The 26,163-nt window shown below is 40.0% G+C and overlaps 1 protein-coding gene across 4 annotated transcripts in view; it reads left to right on the forward strand.

Moving 5' to 3' along the window:
- Window positions 1-25,641, forward strand: part of tspan17 (tetraspanin 17) — a 78,672-nt gene extending 53,031 nt beyond the window's left edge. For all 4 annotated transcript variants that reach the window (XM_078550773.1, XM_078550775.1, XM_078550772.1 and 1 more), the window contains 4 exons: window positions 7,545-7,670; window positions 14,941-14,988; window positions 24,586-24,702; window positions 24,979-25,641. In XM_078550773.1, the coding sequence (XP_078406899.1) occupies window positions 7,545-7,670; window positions 14,941-14,988; window positions 24,586-24,702; window positions 24,979-25,044 (357 nt within the window). In that variant the 3' untranslated portion in view covers window positions 25,045-25,641. The remainder of the gene's footprint in view (window positions 1-7,544; window positions 7,671-14,940; window positions 14,989-24,585; window positions 24,703-24,978) is intronic.
- Window positions 25,642-26,163: the final 522 nt, after the last annotated feature.

The raw sequence follows: 26,163 nt of genomic DNA on the forward strand, positions 1-26,163 counted from the left end.
AGTTGGTTTGACAACTACTCACCCCTTTCCCATTTGTACATGCAGCTAATGAAAAAAAAATAGTCGTTTGTTAGTACAGAACTTGAGTATTGCTGAAAGAGTGTTGATTGGTTGGCAAGTGGCATTGCCATGGAGAATGCACCACTGATGGTGATTTACAGTTAACTGCCAAGCATTGTTTGAAATTTAAACTAGGGAGCTTGACCTTGATTGTTCCCAGCATTGCCCTGTGGAATGAGTCTGCCATGCAATGCCACTTGCCAACCAATCAGCACTCTCTTCACATACAGCATAAATTGTTGTTTCCCCCCCTTAAATTGGTATTCTTGTGAGTGCCCTGATGAGTGCAAGATGAAAAACTTAGATATGTCTCTCTTTTCAGCAATACTTACTCAAATAAATAATTGTTGGTCATGAACCAACAGAGTTTCATCTCTACCTTCAATTTCCTATTACTTACCTTTCCTCATGCTTATACTATTTGTCTGTTGGAGGGAACTAGGTGTCCTTGTGTACAACTGACCTTCCGGTTACATTTCACTCATGAGATTACAGACAAAACTGGTAAAAAAAATCTACTGACTATGGGAGTACAAAGCTGAGTGATTTGGAGCAGGTTCACTCTAATTCCTCGCAGGCTGTCTAGAACAGTGTTTTCAAGTAGGATTTCAATGCTTGCCAAACTTGTAGCGACCAGGTCACCACATTTGTCGTATGATGCAAATGTATGCAATGTTAATAAAAACAAATGTGCAGTCTTTTGGAAATAAGTTTGAGGTTTTTAACCATCAGTAATTGATATTGATATACACATTATCAGAGCCAGGAAGACAACTTCAATAAGATTTTGGGATCCAATTGTTTGACAAAGCAAGTCCACTTTTTACACTCTCAAAGGGTGGTGGCAATCTGTTAATTTAAGTGTTGTGTTTCTGATGGTGTGTCCCAGCTTATTTAAATACATTTCTTCCAAGAGTAAGCTATCTCTATTTTATCAGAACTAGTACATTGGGAGACATGGGAAGGATAAAAAAATTGACAAACCTCTACATACTGGTTTCTGACTCTTGTCTTGACTCTGACTCTTGCCTTGCCTACCCTCTGACTCTTGATTCTGACTCTTGCCTTGCCCTACCCTCTGCTGTTTTCCATTTCTGAAAACGGCAGCTGGACATTTAATTTACCTTTGGCTCATGGCTAACTTCCTATAATCTCCTTTTAAGCCAATAGTGTACTATCCCTTTCAGTTGCCTATTTCAACTGATCTATTAAGATGAAGGCTGAATATGTTTGGATGTTGCTGCAACACCCCAGTTTGCCAAAATTGCACATTTCAGCCCTCATTAGCAGCCATGCAGTGCAGTCTGTTGCTCATACTCAACTGTTTTGTGAAAACCACAAGCTACCAGCTAAACATAACCATGCACTTCAATTAGCATCCCCTGTGTCTTAGATTCCCTCCAAAAATTTTGAGAGCAATCGGTTTCCTTCTGAAAGCCAGCCCTGCTTTTACAGTGCTTCACAGATTGATCCGTTAGATCTAAATGTATTGTCATATAGAAGCACCCAGAGAAAACAGGAACAGAGACGAGAACTAACAGAGGACTGTTGTTGTTCCATTTGAGCAAATGGCCCATCAGCTTCCAGGTCACCAAAAACCCGACAACTGAACTATATTGTAGTAAATATAGCTGCAGTCTAATGGATATGTGACTCCTGACTGACAGCAACATGGTTAATTCTTCGAGTCCGGACTCGAAACATTAATCCTGTCTTTCTCCCCACAGATGCTGTCAGACCTGCTGAGTTTTCCCAGCAATTTTTGTTTTTGTTTCAGGTTTCCAGCATCCGCAATATTTTGCTTTCATCTTAATGGCTAATTCTTCCTTGCTCAGAGAAGGACAACAAATGGCGGTCTAGCCAGCGCATACTAATACCCGCTGCTGCAACTTTTTCAGACTCACTCAATACTGAGTTGTGTTAATGAACAGTCTCAAATTACCATATGTCTGTGGCCAATTTGCCGCAAATATCAAGTGACAAGTGTATTGGACAACACTGGTCTAGAACTGTACAGTAGTAAGTTTATATTCTTATTTTAACTTGAGACTCGAAGATGTTCTGTGTAGAAAATGGGTAAATAAAGCACACAGGTACATTGCAGGTGAGCTTTTGGGATTAGTTTAAGGCATGTTGTTGAAATAGAGTAGAGGAAGTTTTGTTCTGCTTTTGAACCATGCTATTCATGACCTGGGAATGCATGATACTAATACTGGCGGTTCAGAGAAATTATTGTATTTATATATACAAAGCTGTTTTAAAAACAAAACAAGATGTTTTCCAGATAGCCACATGAGCAAAAGCATTACTTGGTCTAGTATTAAACCATACAAGTTAGAAGGTCCAAGATTCAATTCCACATCCAGTTATGGTGAATAGTATAATCTGACAAAAGAATATAAAGATAAGGATATTACAATGGAGCAATGGTTAGTCTGTTCATCTTTTCAGGCACCCTTTACATCGGTTTGCAAGTCTGCAGAGTTTCCAATTTTAATGGCCCTTCCCATTTTTTCTGGTCTATTTTTCTTTTTATTTATGCTTATTTTAAAAGTAAGTATTATGTTTGTTTTAAAAATAAGTATATCAAAAGATTTTCATACCATAAGGGCGTAAGAAATTGGAGCCAAGTGGAGGCCACACAGCCCACTGAGTTTGCTCTGCTGAACTGATCTTGCCCTCAACTCCATTTTCCTGCCTGTTCCCCATGACCCTTGACTCTCCTATTGTTCAAAAATCCGTCTGTATTCACCTTGAATATATTCAGTGACTCAGCATCCGGAGCGCTCTGGAGTTGGGAATTCCAAAGATTCATGGTCCTCAGTGAAGAAATTCTTCCTCAAATCCATTTTAAATGGGTGACCCCTTATCCTGAAATTATGTCCTCTAGTCCTAGATCCCCCCACAAGCAGAAACATCTTTTCAGCGTCAGCCCTGTCAGAACATTGCCAGAATCATATAGGTTTCAATAATATCACACCTCATTCTTCTATCTAAACGCCAATGAATATAGATCCAACCTGCTCAACCTTTTCTCATAAGACAACCCCTGTACCCAGGAATCAACCTAGTGAACCTTCTCTGAATTGCCTCCAATGTAAGGATGCCCCTCCTTAAATAAGGAGACCAAAACTGTACATAGTACTCCAGGCGTGGTCTCACCAATACCTTGTTATAGCTGTAGCAAGACTTCCCTACTTTTATTTTCTACCTCCTTTGCAATAAAGGCCAACATTTTATTTGCCTCCCTAATTGCTCTATTTGCGTGCCAATTTCTGTTTAATGTGCCACAACACCCAGATCCTTCTGTACTGTAGCATTCTATAATTTCCCTTCATTTAAATAATAATTTGCTTTTCTATTCTTCCCAGCAAGGTGAATAACTTCACATTTTCCCACATTATACTCAATCTGGCAAATTTTTGCCCACTTGCTTAACCTATCAATATCCCTTTGCAGACTCCGTCCTCCTCACAACTTGCTTTTCCACTTATCTTTGTATCATCAGTAAATTTGGCCTCAATGTTCTTGGTCCCTTCATCCAAACCATGAATGTAGATTTTAAGTAGTTGTGGCACCCTGTTCATTACAGTTTGTCAATCTGCAACTTGCCCATTTATCCTGACTATTCCCTGTTAGTTAGCCAGTCTTTAATTCATGCTAGTATATTACCCCCAAGACCATGAGCTGCTAGCTTGCACAATAACCTTTTATGGTGCCACTTTATTAAATGCCCTTTGGCAATCCAGAGACAGAGTCTACTGGTTCTCCTTTATCCACCCTGCTCGTTACATCTTCAAAAAACTCTAATAAATTTGTTAAACACAATTTCCCTTTCATAAAACCATATTGACTCTGCTTGATTGTAATATGATTTTCTAAATGTATTGCTACTACCTCCTTAATAATGGATTCCAGCATTTTCCCAATGACAGATGTTGGGCTAACTGCCTATAGTTCCTGCTTCCTGTCTCTCTCTTTCTTGAATAAGGGCATTACATTTGCAGTTTTCCAACCCACTGGGACCTTTCCAGAATTTGGGGAATTTTGGAAGATTACAACAGATGCATCGATTAGCCCTGCAGTCGCTCCTTTTAAGACCTTAGTATGCAGGCCATTAGATTGAAGGTACTTGTCAGCCTTTAGCCTCAAACATTTTCTTAGTACTCTTTCTCTAGCAATAATTGTTTTAAGTTTCTCCCTCCCCTAATTTTCTATTTTTCGGACTCCTTTTGTGATTTCTACCTTGAAGATGGATACAAAATTTGTTCAAAGTCCCTGCCATTTCCCTATCAGGACCTTATGGAGTATGAAATAAGTGTTACTGTTGTGCAAGTCTAATTTAATCTGAAATTGTCAAATGTGCTAGACATCCTATATCTGCTCCATTGTTAAAGTTGCCTCCAAGAAACTTGGTTTCCATTTACATCACAATTACTTACATTTTACTTAAGAAATCTTAACTTTCTCTAAGGCACAAGTCGAAGACTTGAACCAAAATACAAAATGCTAGAAAAACTCAGCAGGCCTGACAGTATCTGTGGAGAGAAAGACAGAGTTAACGTTTCGAGTCCGTATGACTCTTCTTCAGAGAGTCTTACAGATTTGAAACATTAACTCTGTCTTTCCCTCCACAGATGCTGTCAGATCTGCTGAGTTTTTCCAGCATTTTTTGTTCTTGTTCCAGATTTACCGCATCCGCAGTATTTTGCCTTTATTGAAAACTTGAATGCTGTTCTCCTATCCGAGATGCCCTTCTAGTGCCTCTCTCACTCTTAGGCTATGTACAAGGCTAAGCTTGTTTGTGTCATGCTGTTATTTTCCAACCTCACAATAGTCCTTATTTTATCATTACTGCTGTGATCAGTGCTCCTGAATTTTCCTTTTATTTATAAGCTTCAAATAAACCGTTTTACGAGCTCTTTATCCTCCCTTTACCCTTGTTTAAAACCTATACTCATCAAGCAGTCGTCTCCTCTCGTGCTCTTTCCATGTACTGTGCAACTCTTCTTTCAGCCTTTCTTTCCTTCCTTTCACAATTTTCAGGCTTTTTACTGTTCAAGGTTGTTATCACTACTTTCTGATTAGCCCCATCTCTTTTCACTCTGGTCATGTTCTATACTGAACACCCTGGGTCTTTCATTTTTTTCTCTGCTCAGTTTAATAAGAGGAAATATTTCCTAATTTTTTTTAATGCAAACCCTGGTTAGACTACTGTTCAAACTTTTAGGTTCTATGTATACTGTTAGCTTTGGCTCACTCTCCGTTTAAGGTAGGGAGCTGAAATTGTCATCTGCTCCACCATTTAAAGGTCCATGCAGTAGACAGAGGGAAGAAAAGGGTGAAAATGCACGGTTTTTCTGGCTGTAATCAGGTTGAGAATTAACTTATGCATTCAATAGAATTTGGTTATTCTAGTATTGTAATATTCACAGTTGGCAATTAATAGACTTAGGGCAAACTTTGAAACTTAAGACTTCAAATCACACGGAGTCCTCTTTATTACCTAGAAGCTTCATCTCATCAAATGCATTTGGGAGCTGTTTGATGTTAAATTTGTGAAACTGCAAGTTTTGTATTTGATAATGCTATACCGTTGCTTACTTTTCTTAATATAACTCAGTAATACAAATTGTGAGCCAGCAGCTGTTGTGCTATTTTGTACATTTTGAAGCCCTCAAAAGGGTTCTTAGCCATATGCTTATCATATTTAAGGCATACAATTTCTTAATCTGAGTTTTTAATCTTGTAATGATTTAATTCTGAAGTAATGGAATCTTCATGCAATGTTCTTAACCAAATATTATCAGTAATAGAATTGGCCCTTCATTTGAAAGATTTTCACAAGTTCATCCAAGTATAAAATATATGATGATACAAACTTTGAGCTAAAGATTGCAGTGCAGATGTGAATGGAAACTTACGCATTTGACTGTGAGGAACTTAGAATTGGCAGCAGCATTTCTGCATGAAGAATAATGCAAGTTTGTCACGAGAAAACTCTGCAAGGGACAAATTAGAGAGGAGTCCTTTTAGTCAAAGCTAGGCAAATGTTCGTTTAAACCTTCGTAAACTTGGCCACTTCATTCTGAGCGCAAGTTCCCACCTACATTTTGTGACATGAACAATAGAGACTTGCTGCACTCTTACAAACTTAATATTTGTAACATCAGGAATGTGCCAGATTGGGAAAGCAACATTTCAGCTTATTACAAAGAAATATTCTTTTGAGTTGAATCTAAAATGTGTGATGGATTCTCACATAGATTGCATGCTTCGGAAAAAGTGGAGCAGCCTGTAGAAGGATAGATGGGCTGCATTGGTAGTTAATTTGCTGATGAAGTAAGCTGAATTAGAATAATGCAAATGAACTTTGAGTAAATATATACAGGATGTTAAAGAGTGAGGGTTCGAAAATACTTTGTCTGTATTCATTGTCAGTGTTTTCACAAATTTGCTGATATTCCCTGTCCTTGGATTAAACTTTGGTTTCCTTTTATAAAAAACAAAGCCACAAAGACTACACTGTTCTTGTCCTTTCCTGACAATAGCCTTGTTGAAATTTCCTGCTGGAAGTACTGATGCCTTGGTACAGATAGTTATGTTACACTGAAGATGAAATGTTACTTGAATTATCCTGCATGGTGTCTGTGACTTGTAGTTTTTAAAGATATTCCTTTTACTTGTTTAGTAAATTTTAATGACTCTGGTAGTGGGGAGGTGAAGGAATATTGGCGTCACGTGCTATGTATTGTGAAAGAAAACAGCTGTTTGCAGCATTACTTTCCACATACTGTGTTAGTAATTATAGCTCTGCAATTGTGGAGAGTTCATTGAACAGAGTTGAGATGCCCTTTCAACCATTTAAACCTTTTTAAATCACAGTAGGTGTCCAAATGTGGTTTAAAGCCTCAGTTGTGATGACATGGAAGTAGGTTCCCTTGCTTGCCTTATGGGTTGGGAATAGTACCAAAGAAAGTGGAAAAAGATGGAAAGTTTTTTTTAAAAAATGCCATCTGCAACGAAAATGAGTTGTTGAGAAGAGGAATGGTTTAAGTACTGTCTGGAGTTTGGGCTGTTGGGCAATTTGAAAACAAAATAGTTTCTCATTCTACAAGAAATACTTCTTTCCCTGACAGTGAGTGCGCCTTACATGTGATGCATATTCTTTCATGATGAAGTATTTGCTACATCAACAACTCTGACATAAGCTGGATCAAATTTTTGCCAACTTGTTTTCGTATTAGAAGATGAAAAGAATTGAAAGAAATTGACTCTTTCAACACTAGACCACTCAGGAGATAAATTACAAGCTACAAATAGGAATTCCCTCTGTCTGAACCAGGTTTCATGTCTGACAGAATTTAGCACAGCTATTTTACATCTGTAGTGCACTTTAGTGCCATCATATTTCAAGGATGACATTGCAGTCTCATGCTTCAATGGAACTGATATTTCATTTTTATTTTATCGTTTATTTTTAGTGGTTGTGCTGTGGTGCTCGAGGACCCATCGACTGGGACCTAAATATTTACTTTAACTGTACAGATTTCAACCCAAGCAGAGAGCGATGTGGTGTTCCATTTTCCTGCTGTATCAAAGACCCTGCGGTATGAATATTTTATAAATTTGGGGTTAAGTGCACTGTATGTAGGTTATAGCTAAGCTTGGTGGAACCGACATTGCATCCACCTAGTGGAAAATGAACTGGTGATTAAAAGTCTTTACAAGATCCATGTTTTTTGACTTTCTACCATGACAGTTGATTATGAATCCTTACATGTTGTAATATCATAAAAGTTTTGCTCAAAGAAAAAGGAATGCTGCAACAATGAATACACTTTAATGATCTTACATTAAGTTACTGTAGGTAGTTTAGTTTTTTAACTTTCAAATATAGTAAAGTGCCCTGTCCCACTAGACTAAGAGTTAGAAATTGCTGCTACATACTAAAAAGAGGCAGAAATTACTCCACAAGATGCCGCAACACCATTTTTGCTTGATGTCACTTCTGAAATTTTGCAGTGGTTACTCAATGAAAATCATAATCTGGAACAAAAATTGCAACCAGAAAATTGCTGAAACTTCAACTGGTGCACAGTGTTCATCATCCAACTTTTAAATACAATCCTGTACTTCATAGAATTGTGTATTTTCTCTTTTCATCACCTGTACTGATGCCGTGTGGGTTTTATTATGATGAAGCCTGAACTGGCTATTTTATAAAATTATGAACAAATCAAGGATTTGTCATCGATTTAACTTCTAGCATGCTTTCATGTTGGTCAATATTCCTGCTGTGAAGAAATAATGTTGTAAGGTGTTTTTGTGACTGTTGCTCAAAATATGGGATATTTTGCAGTGGTTGTGACCTGTATGAATACTGCTCAATCTGTTCTGCTGATTCTGCAAAACCTCAGTGGAAACCTGTTGCCGATTGATGTAGCTCTGCTCTCCCCACTGTGGAAAACTGCAGCTTATTCAAATTTCCTGAATTCTGAGAAGGCTCTACATTTAAGCCTAAAGTTTTAGGTGCATCAAAACTCAGTCATATTTCTGGATCTTGTTGGCAATTCTATGATGCATTTTATGTTTCTTTATTTAAGCTCTTTCCTTGAGCCTGTAACTATTTGCATTTATTTCCACTTGTTTTGCACTTTTTTATATGTTCCAGTGTATTAACATATTGTCAGGAAATTTTGGCATAACTTGTGAATAGGAAGATTAACGTAAACTTCAACATAACTTGCTGGTAATGCAATTTCACGAAATTCCTGGCCCAGATATAGTGTCTGGGCCCAACCATCTTCAGCTGCTTCATCAATGCCATACTCTCCATTGTAAGATCAGAAGTGAGGATGTTTGCTGATTATTGCATGATGTTCACCATTTGCGACTCCTCAGATACTGAAGCAGCCTGAGTTCATATGCAGCAAGGGCTCAGGCTGACAAGTGGCAAGTAACATTCTCACCACACAAGTGCCAGGCAATGACCATCTCCAAGAGAGAATCTAACCATCTCCCCTTGACATTCAATGGGATTACCATTGCTGAATCCTCTTATATTAACATCCTGGGGGGTTACCATTGACCAGAAACTGAACTGAATCAGCCTTATAAATACTGTGGCTGCAAGAGCAGGTCAGAGGCTGGGAATTCTGCAGTGAGCAACTCATCTCCTGACTCTCCAATGCCTGTCTACCATCTACAGGGCACAAGTCAGGAGTGTGATGGAATACTGTCCACTTGCCTGCATGAGTGCAGCTAGCACCGTGGCACAGGAGGCCATTCAAGAGGGGGGAGCAAAAAGACAAGTGGTAGTTGTAGGGGATTCTATAATTAGGGGAGTTGATAGCATCCTTTGTAAGCAGGATCGAGAGTCCCGCGTGGTATGTTGCCTGCCTGGTGCCAGGGTGAGGGACATCTCTGACCAGCTTGAAAGGATATTGGAGAGGGAGGGGGAGGATCCAGTTGTTGTGGTCCACATCGGGACAAACATAGGTAAGACTAGGAAAGAGGACCTGTTTGGGGATTATCAGGAATTAGGAACTAAATTAAAGAACAGGTCCTCAAGGGTTATAATCTCCGGATTACTACCCGAGCAACGTGCAAATTGGCATAGGGACGCAAGAATAAGGGAAGTAAACACGTGGCTAAAGGAGTGGTGTGGGAAAGAGGGGTTCCATTTTGTGGGGCACTGGCATCAGTATTGGAACAGGAGGGATCTGTACCATTGGGACGGTCTCCACCTGAACTGATCTGGGACCAATGTTCTAGCGAAAAGGGTAAATAGGGTGGTCATCAGGACTTTAAACTAGGAAGTGGGGGGGGAGGGAAGGGTAAAACTCCAAGAAGTATGACTAATGTGAAACAAAGCAGCAGGTTAGCGTGTGGGGGGGTGGATTCAACTTCATGGAAAATTATGAAAAAACTGACAAGTAAGGAGAGCCCAGGAGATGCTATTAAAGTCCCCAGAACACAAAATAGGACAGAGTGTTTGGAAAGGGCTAGGAATCTAACTTCAAGCACATCAAATAAAGGGACGACAATGAGAAGGGGGACGGGAAATACAAGACCAAAGGTGTTGAATCTGAATGCACGCAGTATACGAAATGAGGTAAATGAGCTTGTGGCGCAGGTTGAAATTGGCAGGTATGATGTGGTGGGCATCACGGAGACATGGCTGCAAGGGGATCAGGACTGGGAGCTAAATATCCAAGGATATACATCCTATAGAAAAGATAAACAGGTTGGCAGAGGGGGTGGGGTTGCTTTGTTAGTAAGAAATGAAATTAAATCGATAGCAAGAAATGACGTAGGGTCAGATGATGTAGAATCTGTGTGGGTAGAGTTGAGGAACCGCAAAGCTAAAAAAACCGTAATGGGAGTTATGTACACGCCTCTGAACAGTAGTCAGGATGTGGGGCACAAGATACACCAGGAGATAGAAAAGGCGTGTAAGAAAGGCAAGGTTACAGTTATCATGGGGGATTTCAATATGCAGGTAGACTGGGAAAATCAGGTTAGTAGTGGATCCCAAGAAAAGGAATTTGTGGAATGTCTACGAGATGGCTTTTTGGAGCAGCTTGTGGTGGAGCCCACTAGGGAACAGGCAATTCTAGATTTAGTGATGTGTAATGAGGCAGATTTGATAAGGGAGCTTAAGGTGAAGGAACCCTTAGGAGGAAGTGACCATAATATGATAGAATTTACCCTGCAATTTGAGAGGAAAAAGCTGGAATCAGATGTAACGGTATTACAGTTGAATAAAGGCAACTACAGAGGCATGAGGGAGGAGCTGGCCAGAATTGACTGAGAGATGAGCCTAGCAGGAAAGACAGTGGAACAGCAATGGCAGGAGTTTCTGGGTGTAATTTGGGAGACACAGCAAAAATTCATCCCTAGGAAGAAGAAGCACAGTAAAGGGAGGATGAGGCAACCATGGCTGACAAGGGAAGTCAGAGACAGCATAAAAGCTAAAGAGAAAGTATACAATGCGGCGAAGAGCAGTAGGAAACCAGGGGATTGGAAAGCCTACAAAGACCAACAGGACAACTAAAAAAGAAATAAGGAGGGAGAAGATTAAATATGAGGGTAAACTAGCCAGTAATATAAAAGAAGATTGCAAGAGTTTTTTTAGATATATAAAGGGTAAGAGAGAGGCAAAAGTGGACGTTGGGCCGCTGGAAAATGACACTGGAGAAGTAGTAGTGGGGAACAAAGAAATGGCGGAGGAACTGAATAGGTACTTTGCGTCAGTCTTCACAGTGGAAGACATAAGTAACATCCCCAAAGTTCAAGAGAGTCGGGGGGCAGAGGTGAGTATGGTGGCCATTACCAAGGAGAAGGTGCTAGGAAAACTGAAAGGTTTGAAGGTGGATAAATCACCTAGACCAGATGGATTACACCCCAGAGTTCTGAAGGAGATAGCTGAAGAGATAGTGGAGGCATTAGTGGTGATCTTTCAGGAATCACTGGAGCCAGGGAGGGTCCCAGAGGACTGGAAAATCGCTAATGTAACCCCCCTGTTTAAGAAGGGAGTGAGGCAAAAGATGGGAAATTACAGGCCAATTAGCCTGACCTCGGTTGTTGGTAAGATTTTAGAGTCCATTATTAAGGATGAGATTTCAGAATACTTGGAAGTGCATGGTAAAATACGGCAAAGTCAGCATGGTTTCATCAAGGGGAGGTCATGCTTGACAAATCTGTTAGAATTCTTTGAGGAGGTAACGAGTAGGTTAGACAAAGGAGAGCCAATGGATGTTACCTACTTGGACTTCCAGAAGACATTTGACAAGGTGCTGCACAGGAGGCTGCTCCGTAAGATAAGAGCCCATGGCTTTAGAGGCAAGGTACTAGCATGGATAGAAGATTGGCTGTCTGGCAGAAGGCAGAGAGTGGGGATAAGGGGGTCCTTCTCAGGATGGCGGCCGGTGACTAGTGGAGTTCCGCAAGGGTCAGTGTTGGGACCACAACTTTTCACTTTATACATTAATGATCTAGATGAAGGAACTGAGGGCATTCTGGCTAAGTTTGCAGATGATACAAAGATAGGTGGAGGGACAGGTAGTATTGAGGAGGCGGGGAGGCTGCAGAAGGATTTGGACAGGTTAGGAGAATGGGCAAAGAAGTGGCAGATGGAATACAATGTGGGGAAGTGTGAGGTCATGCACTTTGGTAGGAAGAATAGAGGCATAGACTATTTTCTAAATGGGGAGAGAATTCAGAAATCTGGAGTGCAAAGGGACTTGGGAGTCCTAGTTCAGGATTCTCTTAAGGTTAACTTGCAGGTTGAGTTGGTAGTTAGGAAGGCAAATGCAATGTTGGCATTTATTTCGAGAGGACTAGAATATAAAAGCAGGGATGTGCTGCTGAGGCTTTATAAGGCTCTGGTCAGACCACATTTAGAATATTGTGAGCAATTTTGGGCCCCATATCTCAGGAAGGATGTTCTGGCCCTGGAGAGGGTCCAGAGGAGGTTCACGAGAACGATCTCAGGAATGAAAGGCTTAACATATGAGGAACGTTTGAGGACTCTGGGTCTATACTCGATGGAGTTTAGAAGGATGAGGGGGGATCTGATTGACACTTACAGAATACTGCAAGGCCTGGATAGAGTGGACGTGGGGAAGATGTTTCCATTAGTAGGAGAGACTTGGACCCGAGGGCACAGCCTCAGAGTAAAGGGAAGACCTTTTAGAACAGAGATGAGGAGAAACTTCTTTAGCCAGAGAGTGGTGAATCTATGGAATTCATTGTCACAGAAGGCTGTGGAGGCCAGGTCATTGAGTGTATTTAAGACCGAGATAGATAGGTTCTTGATTGGTAAGGGGATCAAAGGTTACGGGGAGAAGGCGGGAGAATGGGGTTGAGAAACTGATCAGCCATGATTGAATGGCAGAGCAGACTTGATGGGCCGAATGGCCTAATTTCTGTTCCTATGTCTTATGGTCTTATGGTCTTATGGTCCAACAACACTCGAGAAATTCAATACCATCCAGGACGAAGCAGCCTGCTTGGTTGCCACCCCGTCCAACACCCTCCTCAACATTCACTCCTTCCACCCCAGCACAGTGGCAGCAGTGTGTAAATCTACAAGATGCGCTGCAGCAACTCACCACAGCTCTTTTTGACAGTACCTTCCAAACCCCCTACCTCCACCCCCGAGAAGGATGAGGGCAGCAGATGGATGGGAACACCACTCCTGCAAGCTTGCCTCCAGGACATACACCATCCTGAATTGGAACTATATCACTGTTCCTTCACTGCCACTGGGCCAAAATCCCAGAACTCCTTTCCTAACAGCACTATGGGTGTACCTACACCACATGGACTGCACTGGTTCGAGAAGGCAGCTTACCACCGCCTTCTCAAGGGCAACTAGGGATGGGCAATAAATGCTGGCTAGCCAGCAATACCCACATCCTGTGAATGAATAAAAAGTTTCAAATTATTATCTTCACCTCTTTATGGGCAGGTTGCATGCAGCACCTTTTGGTGGGCGAGGTTTGAACTGCTACACTCTTATGCTATATTGCAACTGTCTTGAGTGGGAATTAGGAATCCAACACCTTCAGAATCTGGACTGGGGTAAAGCTAGGCCGTGTGAGAGCCCCCATACTATTTATAGCCTACATGATAGTGGCCATTCACCTCATCAAAGATCAACTACACTCTGGTGTCAGTATTAAATTATGCCTTGATGGAAAACTCTTTAACCTCAGTTGTCTCTGTACCAAAACTAAACTGACCACAGTAGACATACGTAACTTACAGTTTGCGGATTACTCTGCAATGTTGTTGTCCGTTCTGCACCAGATTTGCAATCCATTGTCAAGCTCTTCACTTCTGCATAAAAGACACCCAGCCTGTCCTTGAATGTTGCCAAAACAACACCCATGTCAACTCACAGCTAGTCAGACAAATATTCCACCTTCCATATATTTTGAAGGAGAGACTCTGGGATATGTTGAGCACTTCCCATATCTTCGCAGCCACCAATGACTAGGAGATCCAACATCAGCAGCACTAGCTCAGACTTCCACAAAGGCAGTGAGTGTTCGACAACAAAAACCTCCGTAAGTCAACAAAAGTCCTAGTGTGCAGAGCAGTTGTCGGCACCACATTTCTGTACTGCAGTGAGACCTGGACTGTGTATCAGTGACACACAAGAGTGCTAGAGAAATTCCATCAGCAATGCCACCGCTGCATTCTCCGGATTCAATGGGAGGACCATCAAATAAACACTTGTGTCCTTCTTAAAGCCGGCTCCAAAGCATTCAGGCCAAACTCCTGCAAAATCAACTGTGGACTGCACACAGTCTCTGTATGGCCGAAGAGTGTCTTCTCTGCCAGGTCCTGTTTTCCCAACTCTCAAATGGCTAACAGAGACACTCTAAAGCTCTCCTTGAAGTGTGGCAGCATTTTCATAAATGATTGGGAGGAGCTTGCTGCCAGCCATTCAAAATGGTGACAACTTGTCCATCAAACTGAGTTATGCTTTGAATCACAACATCTTAATGATGAGATACAGAGACCGAAAGAAAAGGAAGCAGATCCTTCACTCCAGATCCCACTACTTCATAGAACATCCTGCCCCCATGTGCCCAAAGATCTGTGGGTTGAGAAATGGCCTGCTCAGTGACATGAAGACCTGTGGCAGAATTTCTCGACTCTGAATAGACACCATCCTCAAAGTGAGAGACAGCCGCCGCTAAGCATACTTTTTATACCATAATGCTGCCTAAGAGTTCTGCCGTTTATTACCTGCTTATTACCTAGCTCTTAAACAGATGTACGAAACTAAATAACTTACTGAAATGTATCTCCTAAATATTTTGTTGGGACGATGAAACATTTTAATGACTTTATTTTCTGCAGGAGGATGTCATTAATACCCAGTGTGGATATGATGTTAGATTGAAAATGGTAAGTGTTTGCAATTCATTTCTTGGTGAAGGGAGGGACAAAGGTTACAATTTGCTGTTTTTATTATTGAGGTCAAATAAACAACATTTCCTGTTACTTTGGGAAATACGTTATTTTAGTTTTACAGGAAGATTGTGTGTACATATCATACTCGTAAAAGCAGCTTCAGGTTTCATCCTATCTAGTTTTTCATTTCTTCTTTCAGCATTGTTGAAAAATATTAATATCAGGTTAGCTGGAAATCTCTACCTTTTTGGAAAAAAAATAGGCATTACTGTGTGATGAAGCACAAAATTCCACAAAGCAATTTGTTTGCAATGAAATGGTAAAATTCAGTGAATTCATTTTCTTTAAATTTTGTTTCACTTTAATCATATAAGCCATACAAAAAAAATTGACTTCAAAGCCTAAATTGGGAAAAACGCTCGAGTAGTTTTTCTCTTCCTCATTAAAAAGCTGGGCAGTAGAAATTTTCAGCTTGTGCAGCCATTTCAATGTTGAGCATATGCCAGATTAAAGTTTCAAAATACCTTCTACACTCTTAACCCAAAATCTGAAGAACACCTTGCGATTATACCATTTTCCAAGCTAGCCATTCTATGACGTAGCTAAGCGATATCACCACTCTAGTGCTGAGTTCTATGTAATGATATATTTGTTACAAGGAATTGGATAGGAACTGACCAAAATTTTTTTCAGACTTTAGTAGCCAGTAGCGAGGAAATTTTCTTCATAATTCCTGGAAAATGCATACACAAATGGATAATGCAATTTTTTTTCAAATAAAAGTTTTAACTGTACTTGGAGTTTTATAAATAGAGTTTAACAGGGAGATGGTGACATAGTGGTAATGTCACTGGACTAGCAATCCAGACGCCTAGGCTAATGCTCTGGGGGCATGGGTTCAAATCCCACCACAGCAGCAGGGGGTATTTGAATTCAATTAATAAAATCTGGAATTGAAAGCTAGTCTCCATAACGATGACCACAAACTAATCACCGATTGTTGTGAAAAACCCATCTGGTTCATTAATGTCCTTTTGGGAAAGGAAGTCTGCATTTTTGCCTGACTGACATGTGACTCCAGAGCCACTGCAGTGTGGTTGACTCTTAACTGTCCTCTGAAATGGCCCAGTTCAATGGCGATCAGGGATGGGCAACAAATGCTGGTGTTGCCAGCAACGCCTATATCCCAAAAAAGAATAAAGGGAAGAAAATAAGAATAAAGAAATACATTTATACAAAACATCAGTTAGGCTAAAGTTAGATAACTGTTTGTAGTTTTGGGCATCCCACTACAGACAGGATGTTAACATAGAGAGCATACAGTGTAAATTCCCTAGGATTATGCTAGAGGTGAAAGTTTAAAATTAGAAGAGGCTGGAATAGAGAAGAAAATTAATAAAGTTTTTAAAACAATGAAAAGTTTTGACACTGAATATGTAAAACTATTCAAGTTGAGAAGCCAGTGACGAGAGGTTAAAAGGTTAGGAGGCATTTCTTTATCCAAGAAGTTTTTGAAGTATGGCATCCTTTGACACAGGAGTGTTTGGGCAGAGAACTTTGCAGCCTTTGTGGGGAAGTTGGATAAGTATTTGAAGCAGCAAATGCTACAGGACAGTGGAGAGAGGGGGCCAGTGCGATTAGTTTGGATTGTTCTCGGAAAGGAACATTGCAGGCCAAATGGCTGTTCTCTGTTCTATAAACTTCTGTGGCTCTAATTCAAGCCCAGATCCTGGGGATACAATGTAATGACACTTTGCACCATCCACTCCTATCCCGAATATTATTTTAAAAGAATAGTTTGCAGTTAATAAATTTGAATGAACAAAGTACTTTGCAAATGCTGTGCTTTTTTTTACTAACCATTAAACAGAGGTAGTTATTAACAGCACCATGAACATTGAGATATCACGAAAGCTTTTCTCTTGTTTAACAGTGACATATGTTGACTATGAGAAATTGATCGAGTGAAGAGAAAATTTTGTTTCCAATTTATATTTTGCCCAAAATTTTGAAAATATTTTTCTCTTCATTTTAATATCTTGTGCTTCTCTAAGGTCTCCTTTCTTCTCCTGTTGTAGTTGCTTTGTTTGGGGTTGCATGAGTAGCCAATTTTCTCTCATTTTTGGGGAAATTTTTGGTCTTGCATGAGACCCTTCTAAAACCCATGTAAGAGCTGGAAATAGTTATCAACCCTCCAAATCCTACTAGTATGTAATGATTGAAACATAGAACTATTAGCTGTACACAACTGGCTCACTTAACCCAGTATAGTTCTATTTTCAATGAAGGAACAGATCAAGTTCCTATTAATGGGATTTGCAGACAGTGAAATTTATTTGTATTATACTGGTATTGAATATGTCAGCCAATAGGTTGGAATAAAAGAAAACATAACTGCATCAGATGCACAGAAGTAGATTACATTACAATGTCACCACATCATGGTTTTGATTTGGGGCATGTAAAGTAAAATCCACAACCATACTTTTAAAGTTTAGAACAAATCCAAACCTCAACAATATTGTGGTGTATTTATTGCATTGTAGTTGAGGCTGAAGACTTACAGCTATTTTTAGTCTGCCTTGTATGATTTATGTTACTGACTTTCCGGTATCGTGCCTTGTGTAAGATTACAAATAGCCCACAAACAGATTGGGAATACCTCCTCAATTGATTTATCTTATTTAGTGGATGACTTGCTCGAATTAATTGAAGGAAGCAACTTGTGTCAAAGCAGCATTGATATTCTTTTCCATGCCCCATAATGTACAGCTCAGAGCAAGATGTGCTTCCTCATGTGCATTTTTGTCTACAAAAACATTCCTTGCCTGTTCATTACATCATCCCTGTTCCATAGATGATAGCTTCATTTCTATGGTATCATGGGAGAAAAGAGCTGCAATTATTCAGAACTGAGGGAAAAATATTTAAATAGAACATCACACTTATATAAAAAAAGACACATGGCTTAAATCTTGTTACAAGGCTGTGCTCCTAGTGTAATATATTTGCAGAATAAATCACTCATGCAATCAACATGGAGTTCTAGTACAAAAGCTAATTAGTTTAAACCGGTTTAGTTTATAAACAATAGGCAAATGGCTATAAGAGGGCAATATTACACTCACAGAATCACAGTGCAGGAGAGGCCCTTCAGCCCATCGAGTCTGCACCGACACGTGAGAAACACCTGTCCTGCCTACCTAATCCCATTTATCAGCAATTGGCCCATAGCCTTGAATGTTATGACGTGCCAAGTGCTCATCCAGGTACTTTTTAAAGGATGTGAGGCAACCCGCCTCCACCGCCCTCCCAAGCAGTGCATTCTAGACCGTCACCACCCTCTAGGTAAAAAAAGTTTTTCCTCACATCCCCCCCAAACCTCCTGCCCCTCACCTTGAACTTATGCCCCTTTGTAACTGACCCTTCAACTAAGGGGAACAGCTGCTCCCTATCCATCCTGTCCATGCCCCTTATAATCTTGTACACCTCGATCAGGTTGCCCCTCAGTCTTCTCTGCTCCAACGAACACAACCCAAGTCTATCCAACCTCTCTTCATAACTTAAATGTTTCATCCCAGGCAACATCCTGGTGAATCTCCTCTGCACCCGCTCCAGTGCAATCACATCCTTTCTATAATGTGGCAACCAGAACTGCGCACACTACTCCAGCCATGGCCTCACTAAGGTTCTATACAACTCCAACATGATCTCCCTACTTTTGTAATCTATGCCTCGATTGATAAAGGCAAGTGTCCCATATGCCTTTTTCATTACCTCACTAACATGCCCCTCTGCCTTCAGAGATCTATGGACACACACACCAAGGTCCCTTTGTTCCTCAGAACTTCCTAGTATCATGTCGTTCATTGAATACTTCCTTGTCAAATTACTCCTTCCAAAGTGTAACACCTCACACTTTTCAGGGTTAAATTCCATCTGCCACTTATCTGCCCATTTGACCACCCCATCTATATCTTCTTGTAGCCCAAGACACTCAACCTCACTGTTAACCACCCGGCCAATCTTTGTGTCATCCTCAAACTTACTAATCCTACCCCGATGTCGTTTATATAAATGACAAATAATAGGGGACTGAGCACAGATCCCTGTGGTACGCCACTGGACACTGGCTTCCAGTCACTAAAACATCCTTCTGTCATCACCCTCTGCCTCCTACAACTAAGCCAATTTTGAATCCACCTTATCAAATTACCCTGTATCCCATGTGCATTTGCCTTCTTTATAAGTCTCCCATATGGGACCTTGTCAAAGGCTTTGCTGAAATCCATATAAACTACATCAACTGCACTACCATCATCTACACACCTGGTCACCTCCTCAAAAAATTCAATCAAATTTGTTAGGCATGACCTCCCTCTGACAAAGCCATGCTGACTATCCCTGATCAAACCTTGTCTCTCCAAGTGGAGATAGATACTCTCCTTCAGAACTTTCTCCAATAATTTCCCTACCACTGACGTGAGACTCACTGGCCTGTAGTTCCCTGGCTTATCTCTACAACCCTTCTTAAATAGCAGAGCCACATTAGCTGTTCTCCAGTCCTCTGGCACCTCCCCTGTAGCCAGAGAGGAATTAAAAATTTGGGTCAGAGCCCCTGCGATCTCCTCCCTTGCCTCCCTCAGCAGTCTGGGACACAAATCATCCGGACCTGGAGATTTGTCCACTTTTAAGCCTGCCAACACCTCCAATACCTTGTCACTCCCTATATCAATTTGCTTAAGAACCTCGCAGTCTCTCTCCCCGAGTTCGATACCTTCATCCTCATTCTCTTGGGTGAAGACAGATGTGAAGTATTCATTCAACACTCTGGCGATGTCCTCTGGCTCCACCCATAGATTGCCCCCTTGGTCCTTTATGGGCCCTACTCTTTCCCTGGTTATCCTCTTCCCATTGATATACTTGTAGAATATCTTGGGATTTTCCCTACTTTTACCAGCCAGAGCTTTCTTATATCCACTCTTTGCTCTCCTAATTGCTTTCTTAAGCTGCACCCTGCACTTTCTGTACTCCACTAATGCCTCTGCTGATTTGCTTCCCTTGTACCTGCTAAAACCCTCTTTTACTTCTCATCGTAACCCGAATATCTCTGGTCATCCATGGTTCTCTGGGCTTGTTACTCCTTCCTATCACCCTAGAGGGAACATGTTGAGCCTGTACCCTCCCCATTTCCTTTTTGAACACTCCCCACTGTTCCTCTGTAGATTTCCCCACAAGTAACTGTTCCCAGTCTACCTTGGCCAGATCCTGCCTTATTTTACTAAAATCGATTCTTCCCCCAATCTAAAACTCCTTCCTCCTTTAATGAAAAAATTACAGTATGTTTGAGTTCCACATGATTTTATACATTTCCATGACTCTTCCTGGTTGCCATTTCAATTATTTGTGATCATGATTTTTCACTCTAATATTTTGGTTCAACTTCAGACTTCTTTTTCTCACCCTACCCTTGCCATGACTCTCCTGTTTTGATTGTTTCTCTTCTACTGACTGTGCTAAGTGTAGCTTCAGCAATGAAAACCTCATTCTTGCCTGCCTGCTAAGAAACAATTCAGCGGCATTCTTCCAGTAGTTGTGTGAGGGGTACCACGATAGTAAACAAAGATTGCCAGTCTCTGAGATCCATGAAAACTGAGGTTAGATACAAATCTGAAAAAAAAACATTTGCTTTATAAGAGCATGCTCAAGAATTTGTACTGTGCACTTCATTGGAAACAGGCTGATGTGGTTTACCCCATTCATTCTCGTGAATTGTGCAAACTCTTCTGAATAAAATTGAGGTCCATTGTCGAACACAATTTCCTCTGGAAACCTGAAAGCAGCAAACAAACTACGCAAAGTATCTAGAGTTTTGCTAGTTGTTGATTGATTCATCAGAAACCCCTCAACTTACTTCGAATGACTATGTGTCACAGTGGATATCTGTTGCCCATCAAATTCTGCAAAATCTATATGCAGCCCCTGCCACACTCTAGCTGGCTATTTCCATGGTTGTAAAGGGATAGATGCCGGCTTATTCACTGCATGACATACTCTTCAGTGTTTCACTGTGTCTTCCACGTCTTTATTGAACCCTGGCTGCCAAAGATACGTCCTTGCTAGACTTGTCAAACACATCCCTAGGTGTTGATCGTGTAGACCACATAGTAATTGCAATCTGCACTTTTCAGGAATTACAATTCTGGTTCCACATATGATGCAACTCTTATCAATTGAACTAATTCTTGTGCATAAAAAATGGCCTGATTCCTAAATCCAGTATCTAAGTTGGTCCCCCCATTTGCAATATAGTTAAACACCCTTGCCAATACAGGATCCCTACTAGTTGTTTTTCTAATGTCAACTGCTTTGACTGGCAACTCATCTACATGCAAAAATTAAAATGCATCTTTCATGTTGTGTTCTGTCTCTGGTGAAAGTAATCTAGACATCACATCGGCATTACAATGATCTTTCGATCATCTATATTTAATGTACTTATAAGCAGACAAAATGAAAGCCCAGTTCTGCATTTGGGTTGCAGTTAAAGTCGGTACAGGAGACTTTGATTTTAGAATAGCTGTCAGTGGCTTATAGTTAGTTTCAATCGTGAAGCTATGACTATACAAGTGCTTATGAAATCATACTTCAAAAATCAAGATATCTGAGCATAATTTCGCTCACAGGCATTGAAGAGTGAGAGGGGCAAATGTCTCTCCTCACCACTATCCAACACCTGAGAAATCACAGCACCTACTTCATATGGAGAGGCATCACATGCTAGCCTATTCTCTTTGGACACATTATCATGCATTAGCATCGTACCTTCTACCAGTTGTCTTTGGGCTAGACCTGAAGGGGCAATACCAATTACTCTGCTCTACCTTAGAGATATAATGTTCTCAGACTCCAGTCTTTTCAGTTCTTGCTCTACCTTCACTCGTGGAGGGTAGGGAACTGGATGTGGCCTGCAATGAACTCGTCTTGTGTGCCTCTGGATATGTACAGTAGCCTTGTATTATTGAATCGATTTGCCAGTTTCACTGAACGCCATAGAGTACTTTCGACCACATCATCTTGTGTTGTGAATTTTGCTTCAACATAAAAAAAATTATTTTCAATTTAACTTGAGTGCTGTAACCAATTTCTTCCTAACAAGGCTGGTTTTTCACCTTGCACAACAATGATGGGCAATTTTGCAGACGCCTTATTGTATGTGACTGGAACTGACACACTTCCAAATGTGGGAATTTTCTCTTCTCCATAACTGCGTAACTGCATTTGCGATTTTTCCAGCTGATATTGACTCTACTCATCTCAATACAGCAACTCAAATTGTTGTGTTGTCCTTCATTGATGTGTATGTATCAATCAAACACAAGGATTGGAGCTACAATAATGTGGTTTCTTATTTGAAAATAAGACTATATTCGGACAACATTCAGCAGGAGGCTGTGAGGCACATGTAACCTGGACCATTGCTGCTTGCAGACTGACTACAAGTCAAGGGACTATTACATCTTATCTTGTTGAAGTGTGTAGTGATTGACAGTGGTTTCAGATATGCTCCTTAAAGGTATATGCACATTAAACCACAATAGAAATAACACTAACTGATTCACCCATGTCGACTCCATGTATACCTGAACTCCATCCAACGCTACTTGGACCATGATGCCATGCGAATTTCCATTGGATGTCCTTGTGCTTCTGATCGTATGGAACTCAGCTGACCTGTGATCCAAGTGTGGCTGTTCGACAACTGTATGCAGCAACTGACGGTTCCTCCTGTCAGCATTTTCTTTGTTGACCTTGCAACATGCTTTGCAAAGATGACCCTCCTCCTTGTAGCTGTAGTACCTGGAAACAGAATTGTCCATTTGTGAAGGCAGTGTTGGCCTGAGCAGCAGCAGCAGGACTTTGTCGTACTATTGCTACTACCAACTGCCTTGATCAGGGCCTTCTGCTTACTCTCCAGCTTATTTACTTCAGCAGGCAACTGGTAATTGTTAACTCCAACTTGGGTCATGTTCCGCTATGTCTATGGACAATGTTGTTTGGCAAGTTATGTTGAAAGATAACTTTGGCAATGTCATCAATAAAAAAAAATGAATTAATTCACTGTTTAAACCATGCACAAATCTGTCATGCAACACTCTCTTGAAATTCTGCAAAATTGTAATGAATTGACAGCTTTATCAAGGCCTCAAACTCTCCCATGCCTTCACTAGGCAGCTGATTTCTTGTTCCAAAACGATAACTTTTTGCAATCTCCAAAGGCTTAGGATTGTAGTGCTGCTCAAGCTTAATTAAAATTACTATCCTTTGGGCTTGTTGGGGGTGAGAAAATTCTTGAGAGTCTCCTACACTTATGGGCCTGCTTCAGTTAAAAATATTGCCCATTTCCTTTCTCAAACTGCCTGGTAGACAGCTGGAATATCAGAATCTTTGAGGATATTGTTAGCAGTGAAAAACACCTTTTAAATGATCTGTGTGTGCCCTAAAAAACTCGCGACAGTACTCCCCTAGCCGCCTGACTAATTCTTGTTGATGCAGCTATCTTGAACATTTGGCCACCATTTGTGTGTACGCACCTTTTTCTTTAGAGAAGCCTTTCATCAACAAAAGAACACTTAAGTTCCTTGGTTGGTTAGCTAAGGACTTCTCCAACCTAATTTTTCAACTAGGGAATCGGTGATCCCACTCATCACCAGACTGTAATTTCGTCGCAGAATAAATTACTCGTGTGGACAGCATGGAGGTCTGGTACAAAAGCCAATTAGTTTAATCCGGTTTAATTTATATGAATAAATACACAAATGACTATAAAGGGGTGCCAATACACAATTCCTCTCTTAAAGACTTTCGTTTATATCCAGAAACCTTTGTTCTCAGTCATGATTCAGTTATGTCAGCACTTGCATTGAAAATTATTACAAAAATGAATTGGCAAAACTGATCCAAATAATATATATTTTTAATAAACAAGGCTGACAAAAACTAGCAGAGAAGACTGTGATCCAGTTTATTCCGTCCTGTTTTCATCCCTTTTCCTTCAGTCATGCACTCGTCAGATGTATGAAGGGTGTATGCTTTAGAATTGCAAGAAGAAATTGACATGTTCACTACAGCTCATTTGCTGCAGACACAGAACATGTAAATAAGTAACTATGTAAATTGCATAATTTACAGATTTTTAACTGATTTATTCAAAATTTCAGACACGTTTTGACATTCCAACACACCATCCATCAGTTTCCATGCTATTGTATTGAAGTGGAGCATCATGGCCATTAGACCAAAGCCTCAATAGTATTAGGTGATAGAAAGAGAGGGATATAATTGAAACATAATGCTTTACAATTCCTTCTAATATGTTCAGTGCCAGCTAGCTAAATCTTAACTATAGAAAATGTTTTTTTTTAACTTTTAGAAATTGAGGAATATAATAATTCATCCATTAATTCTACTGAACTCTGTTCTAATTGCCTGGCAAGTAGACGGTTACCAAATACAATGAATTGAGATTGAATTTGTGTTGCATTGTAAAAGTCACAATCCAATTGTGTACATTTTTTATTGTTGTTGTAGGAAATAGATCAACAAGATTATATTTATACCAAAGGATGTGTTGGGCAGTTTGAGAAGTGGCTGCAGGAAAACTTAATAGTGGTTGCTGGAATCTTCATTGCTATTGCTTTATTACAGGTAAGCAAATTATACAGAAAATGCAGAATTCAAAAGATAAATGTATTAATCTACAAAAATAAAAAAGATAAAACAAAATATGTTACCCAACATTTAGAAAAAAAGGCAGCTTAATATTTTGGGAGGAGGAGTCTCTGCATTTGCAGTTTTTTTTAATCTGCATGTACAGAATCAGTATATGGTTATATATCATGTGGTCATCTCAATACTTACTCTTCATACTGGAATTGCAATTGTGGTTAAAGTATATATATTTATTTGATTTGCTTTTTTCAGATTTTTGGAATTTGCCTGGCGCAGAACCTGGTGACTGACATTAAAGCTGTCAAAGCCAACTGGTAAAATTTTACTGAAAGTTATCGAGTCAAGTAGCAAACTTTTCAGAGCTGTGGAAAGCACATATGTAAAAGCACAGTGGATGAAAGTCATCATTATGGCACTACTTCATCTCTGATGCTATGAGACCTGTGGATGTAAACCATGAGGCTGCTGTACAGCAATTAGATTTTTACAGTAACAACAAGAAAAACCTTAAATTTTGTTGTTAACCGTTTTAAAGGGATCATTAGCAATTTGTAGTTGATGGATATTTTGAAATGTTACTTGTCTCTCGTGTATATACTACCACAAATGTATTAAGTTTGTTACTGTTAAAGATAATGTGGTTTAGATGTTTTCTAAGCGGGGGGCCAACTAAAGGGAGATACAACTGCTGACTCAGTTGCAAGTAACAAAATACTCTTGGGCTATCAAATAGTCCAATCTTGTCTGTGTAATGTGAACATTTTGCAAGATTTGTTACATTAATTATCAATGTAAAAAAATCCAGTGGCAGAATAATTAGCCTATGCAGATTTAAAGGTTTAGATCCATGTACCTGTAGTACAAATTGATAATGTTTTTCAGACAGTGAATTTGAATGAATATTGTTTGAACCTACATTTTTGACTATGCCTCTTTGTTATATAATAGAAAAGATGACTCTTCAGCATTAACTTTGGTTATTGCTGATGTTTTTTATTCCAATGGGCACTGGCAAGATTCACATATTCAGAAGGACTACAAGAAGGTCAACAATGTCAGATGCTTATTAAAAAAGATTTACAGATGATAAATATCTAAGTGTTACTTGTTTGTTTCTTAATAACTTTACCACATTGTTTGCACTAAAATGTCCTTTAAACTGATGGTGCAAGCTTGACTACTCAGGAAATTTACTTTAAATTATTCTACGTGGTATTAAATGCTACAATGTTGTGTTTAGTCTCCCAAGACTGCAAAGTGAGAAATACACAAATGCCTATATCTTGGCTGCTATTTTTAAACAACTGAACTTTAAACTGTCTAGGATTTGGATGAATATTTCATGTTTCTGTCACTACAAGTTTCAATTTTAATATATAGGCCTAAAATTTCCATGAATGGTGCAACTAGTAAGTTACACCAAAATTTACACTTTTG

This window comes from Cetorhinus maximus, chromosome 10 (assembly GCF_964194155.1).
Source record: "Cetorhinus maximus chromosome 10, sCetMax3.hap1.1, whole genome shotgun sequence".
Lineage (NCBI taxonomy): Eukaryota > Metazoa > Chordata > Chondrichthyes > Lamniformes > Cetorhinidae > Cetorhinus > Cetorhinus maximus.